Source organism: Rhinolophus sinicus, linkage group LG01, assembly GCF_036562045.2.
Source record: "Rhinolophus sinicus isolate RSC01 linkage group LG01, ASM3656204v1, whole genome shotgun sequence".
NCBI lineage: Eukaryota > Metazoa > Chordata > Mammalia > Chiroptera > Rhinolophidae > Rhinolophus > Rhinolophus sinicus.
The window spans coordinates 62,768,623-62,774,622 of NC_133751.1; the positions used below are offsets into that span (position 1 = coordinate 62,768,623).

At 43.0% G+C, this 6,000-nt stretch overlaps 1 protein-coding gene across 1 annotated transcript in view; it reads left to right on the top strand.

Annotated features, from left to right (window-relative positions):
- The window catches only part of HGD (homogentisate 1,2-dioxygenase), a 44,544-nt gene extending 39,406 nt beyond the window's left edge, over nucleotides 1–5,138 (top strand). The window contains exons 13-14 of the mRNA XM_019729646.2: nucleotides 1,632–1,813; nucleotides 4,778–5,138. Of these exons, the coding sequence (XP_019585205.1) occupies nucleotides 1,632–1,813; nucleotides 4,778–4,927 (332 nt within the window). The 3' untranslated portion in view covers nucleotides 4,928–5,138. The remainder of the gene's footprint in view (nucleotides 1–1,631; nucleotides 1,814–4,777) is intronic.
- The last annotated feature ends 862 nt before the right edge of the window (nucleotides 5,139–6,000 follow it).

Sequence of the window (6,000 nt, forward strand, 5' to 3'; positions counted from 1 at the left end):
TGACCCTGAGGACACATACTGGAGTGAGGAGTGTGACAGCATATTTAAATCATGAGCAGAACTGCTTTTAAAATAGAGACACTTTCTGCTTACAGTCACTTCTTTTCCTCTATTTCCGCTTCGTGGAGAAGCAAGTAAAGCCCTGACCTGGGTCTTACCTTTTCTGTAGGGGCCCTGAAGCAGCACTTTGTTTTATGGGCAGGGTGGGTATGGCTGCTTCATCAGTTACAGAAGTATTTTGGCTTCTACGTGTAAGGGAGATGGGTGGGGCATTTATAATGTCTAATGTGTGGCTTTGCAAGGTCTGTACTGCCGTATCCCTCTATTCTGTTCATGGTTTGCACTCTTAGCACTCCCTTGGGACAGACTATGAGTAACTTTAGACCGGCTGTTTCTTATTCATCTCTATCACAGTACTTAGCACAGTGTCTAATTATGTGCATTAGATGGGTGGATAGGCAGATGGCTGGGGTGAGGAATGGGCAGATGAGTAGATGGATGGGTAGATGGATGGATGAATGGAAAAGCACTTAAATTTACTCAGGTGTCATATTCCTTTAATTCTTGCTCTATGTTGCTATTCTAATAAAAAGCTTTGTTTCAATAGAAATATAAGATTGAAAGAGTGAGAACATGGTGATTTTTGTCAAATTTTGTGTGACTCCAGAAAGCACAACTAGTACCAATATATTTAACTTATATGAAAGTAAATTTCCACTTAATATGAGAGAACTTTTAACACCCCAAGCTTTGTTGAGTAGAGAGCTTAGGTAGATTACAGCTCAGGTAGCTTTGTTGACTAGAGAGCTTCCATTCACAGGAGGCACTCAGGCAGAGCCCAGGAGACAGTCTGTCAGAAATGATATAGAAAATTATTCTGTACTGAGTAGAAGTGGGGATCCCTTCTAATTCTAAGATTTTAGCATTTTATGAAGAGACTGTCAATGGAAATGGAAAGAAAAGAATGAGTCTAAGAGGCATTTTGAAGAATGGAAGAATAAGATATCAGATTTCAATATAGAGGATGATATTTGTTAGAACATAGCATTTATAGACTTGGTTTTATAAATACTAAGATTCTTTCATACAGATTAGCATTTGATAATGGACCCCAAGTCCAGGGTTCTTTCCATTATATCACCCTTCCATCAACACACACACACACTACTTTAGTTTTCTGTATTGGGAACCAGAAATATAGCGATGCATGTACTACCATGAGGCTATTTGGGAAGGGGTTCAAATCACAAAAGAAGATAATTTTGTTGAGGTTTGTCAGCCTAAATGATGGGTGGAGTACCTCCATTCTTTATTATAACTTGCATTTTAATAATTAAAATACTTGTCTGGGTCCTGATTTTCTTTAGATCTAGCCTAATTTCTCTCAGACAGTGGAACACAAGACCTCTGATAACCCACATGGCCGTGGAGGAGAGCTTTCCCTACCAAGAATCCCACACTAATAAATGTTTTGTGACTGTTCTTCTGTCCATCTGTATTCTTTATCAATCTTACAAATGTATCAGATTCTCCTATCTTCTTGTCATTCTGTGGAAATAATGTTCAAAAGGTCTTAGTGTTTATGGGTCTTACCTTGGGTAACAAAACCAATACTGCTTCCACCTTCCCAGGGAACTGCATGAGTGAATTTATGGGACTCATCAAAGGTCACTATGAGGCAAAGCAAGGTGGATTCCTGCCAGGAGGGGGCAGCCTGCACAGCGCGATGACTCCCCATGGGCCTGATGCAGACTGCTTCGAGAAGGCCAGCAAAGCCAAGCTGGAACCCGAGAGAATTGCCGATGGCACCATGGTAAGCAAGTTAAATCCCAGGCTCTCGTGGCCTCTGAGCTCCCCAGTCTTATTGAGAGAAGTGGCTATTTCTTATTTCTCCAAAGTCATAGAAGAAGAGTCAGGAGAAGAGAGTATCTGTGTGCGTGTTCCCATGTATGTATGCACATACCCTTGTGTGTATACTAGACTCCTGCGGTAGAAAGAGCTTTGGACTTTGGACATGGAGTCAGGCCTGGGTTGAAATCCTAGCTCTTAGCTCTTATGTGACCTTGAACAGTCACTTAATTTCTCTGCTTCACTGCACCATCTGTAGAGTGGGAATGGTATCCAACCCAATAGGTGACTATGATTTAACCTTACACACTGTCCAGCACTGTTCAAATGTAAGTGGGTATTAGTAATACTATGGGAAGCATCTCCCCTTATCTGCATGCAGCCCTGTGTGTTTATGCCTTGTCTCAGAGTCATCCACTTTTTGTAGTAATCCTCTAGGGCCACAGTAGCAGAGGATGCATGATATCACCTTCAGCCAGTTTCTCAAGCCAAGGAGAGTCAAGAAGGCTTTGCATCATTATAGTCAGAGCTGTGAGCAGCAGTTCTCTGCAGTTTTCTCATTTTCTTTTGCTCTCCTTTGGCAACGGATGAAACTGATGGGATTTAAAACCTGTTTTGTATTCCTCCTGTGTCAGGCTATAAACATTGAGGCTAAACACAATTGCGGACAGCTGCGGTACTTGATTTTATTTTATTTTTGCATTCTTGGAGGTAGAGTTTATGGACCACAAGGAGTAATTTTATGCTAAATCATATGCAAATTTGCTTTACATTTTTAAATAAATGCCTTTGATCTGCCTGACTTTAAAATCAGTAACACAGACCTGCCTGACTCCATGCCCAATTTGCAAACAACCCAAGCAGCGAGCATTATCTGTCTCTCTGTCCAATGCAGTTTGCTTTTCATCCCAACCCGAGGGCCAGAGTTGGTGGAGCTGGTCTGCAGTGGGAGGGTGAAAAGAGGCCCATTTGCTTGACCTCAGCCTATATCACCCCTTGCAAGGGCCTCTGCAGAGTTTCTGCAGACCCCTACATCTCTATGAGATATGGTTTGAGCATCTCACCTAAGCTATTGCTTCCAAAGGCTCCTGGAGGGTCACCAGAGTTGCCATTCAATAACGTTTGGTTTCCAAATTGGCCTGGGATAGTCAGTGTTACCAGGGAGCTGTGTTCTGCATCAGCCAGGCACAAAATAGGGCTGTCTTCATGAGATGCAAGACTTTGGGTAACGTCTAGAGCCTGGAGCATTAGTGAGAACGAGCCCTCCTACATGGGGATTCGGGGGGCAGGACACCCTGTGTAGCCTGGGAGCCCACACAACCTGATGAGAGGGTTCAGCACCTTACCTAGACCTAACTTTGGGTCTCCCTCACTACCGTGTTTCCCCGAAAGTAAGTCCTAGCTGGACAATCAGCTCTAATGCGTCATTTGGAGCAAAAAATAATATAAGACCCGCCATTATATATTATATTACATATTATATTATTATATTATATTGTATTGTATTATATTATATTATATTATATTATATTATATTATATTATATTATATTATATTATATTATATTATATTATATTAAAGACCCGGTTTTTTATTATAGTGAAATAAACCGGGTCTTATACTAATTTTTGCTCCAAAAGACGTATTAGAGCTGATTGTCCGGTTAGGTCTTATTTTCAGGGAAACACAGTATTTCCCATCATATAATTTGGATGCAGCCCCCTCTATATGCCTTATCCTTATTCCAGTTTGGAATAAATGAATTTTATACAATACTGCATTTATAGCTCAACGGGGAGGGGGTTTTGTTGCTTTAGTGAGACCGCGAGCCTCCTAAGAAGCAGTCAGTAAAGAGACAACAACAATAATAGCCATGATAACAGCTTATATCTAAATAGTGCTTTGTAATGCTCAAGGCACTTCCACATGATCTCATCTGGTCCGCACGTCAAGCCTGTCATGGGAAATCAGTCAGGGATCATCATCTCCCTTGTTTTAAGCAAAAGAAGTTAATGTATATTAGACACCAAAACGTTAATGTGGCTTCTCTGGATTGTAGCACAAAATAATTTGTATTTTCCTTTTGTTCATCTGTATTTAAAAAATTTCCAGCAGTGTGAACGCATAAGAATTATGGGGTTAAAAAAAAAAGAATTATGGGGTTTCCTTTGGTTTTGTTTTCTTTTTAAAAGCCACATTGGGTAGAAAACTCAGCAAGCAGTGAAGCTGGAATGTCCGATACACAGAGTACTTGCATATTCTTTCTGTTGCAGACAAAACCCTGATCGCAGTGGGACGTTCACCCTTCACACCCTTCTGGATTAGAGCTTCTCATAGGGCTACAGCCATTCCAGCCTCCTGATTCCCTCCTTCTCCTCCTCACTCTTTCTTTTCCTCCTTTTCCTTTTCCCAAACCATCTCTTGGTCAGAGTCCTGAAAAAGATAGGCTCAGATCCCAACTGTTGCCACTTCTTGCTACTATCACTTTAGACAAGTCATTTCTGAGCCCAGCTCTGAGCCTCAGTTCCACCTCTGCAAAGTGGGGAGTGTGCCTCCCTCAGAAAGACACAGCCACAGTAATTAATGGCCCTCGAGAAAATGAATGTTACTAGAACTCTCCCACCTCTCTTTGGATCTAGCAAACTTAACTCCATAATGCTACAAGGACAACGTGAGGCTTGTGTGCCCAATTTCATTTTACAGAGTGAATCTTAAGGCTCTGAGAAGTTAAGGGTCTTACACAAAGTATCACCCACTTACAAGTGGTAGGGCCGGAGCCAGACCCAGGGCCTGAGCCTGCTCGCCTCACCATGCTAACACACAGGACTTATTATTCAAAGATTCTGCCTACCTACATCGTCTCTCTTGACATCTAATCAAATGTGTTTTGTTATCTACCTCACCTCTTCTTTCTCTTCATTTCCTACAGGCATTTATGTTTGAGTCTTCCTTAAGTATGGCCGTCACCAAGTGGGGGCTCAAGACCTCCAATTCTTTGGATGAGAACTACTACAAGTGCTGGGAGCCTCTCAAGAGCCACTTCACCCCCAATTCCAGGAACCCAGCAGGACCTAATTGAGACTGGAGAATTGCTGCCATCGTTGGGAATGGATATGTGCAGTTTCCTTTAGAATCTTGTGACTACTGGCAGTATTGGGGGAGGGGGATAGTTAAAATGAGAACTTACTTTTTTATAGTCAAGTGACTCAGACAATTGTAGGAATTTATCTGAGAAGTTTTATGACTGTCAGATTAATGGCTCAATAAATATTTGCTGGTGTTGTGTGAAAGTGGCAATTGGTCATAATCAGCACTTGATGGAGCAGACCTGTAGTGGCCAGGACTGGGGGGCCATGAGGTTGGACCAAGACCAGGACACTTCGGATGTGCTTAACCGGAGTGCCTTTATTCTAGAAACACAAGCCCAGGGCAACTGCCACAGACCACAAGATCAAGCCCCAAGGAAGGACAGGCCAGTGTAAGCACCATGAGCTCAGGTAGAAGGCAAGGGCAAGTCCCCCATTCAGTTCAGGCACAGGGACGCAAAGGGGGTCAGCAGAGCTCCAAACAGCTAGTGTCTGCGTTAAATAGATGGGCAGCCAGGCCACCAGGCTACCTAACCTTGGTAGTCACGTAGCAGCCAACACGGTGATAATGGACAAGAAGTCCAGCCACTGAGAGTGAGCGTCATGCACGAAGGGTACCCACTGCCCTGACTTTCACAGTGAAAGCCCCACATCCCAGGAAATCCTTCAGTCCTGGCCCAAGCAGGGCAGTTAGTCACTCTACTATTCACTCATTTATCAGTCCATTTGGTCACTTTGCATTGAATCTTCACTATGTGCCAGCCACAGAGTGAGATGTTGGGGATGAATGATTGAAAAGGACCAAGTCGTCTCTTCCTTTAGTGAGCTCACCATCTGGGGAGGTCAGGGCCAAAGAAGAGCAAGGGCTTCTGTGCTCGGACACAACAAAACTCTGGGGATGTCCTCCCCAGAATACTGGGCTGCCCAGGACTTTGGGGTGAGTTGATTAGGTTCTCCTGGAGTGAGAAGATAGGCACATCAGAACAGAACGGAATGGGAAGTGGTATTTGTCACTGCTTTAGTTCTGTAGTTTTAGCACATTTTCCTGACTTTGTTGCCATAGTAG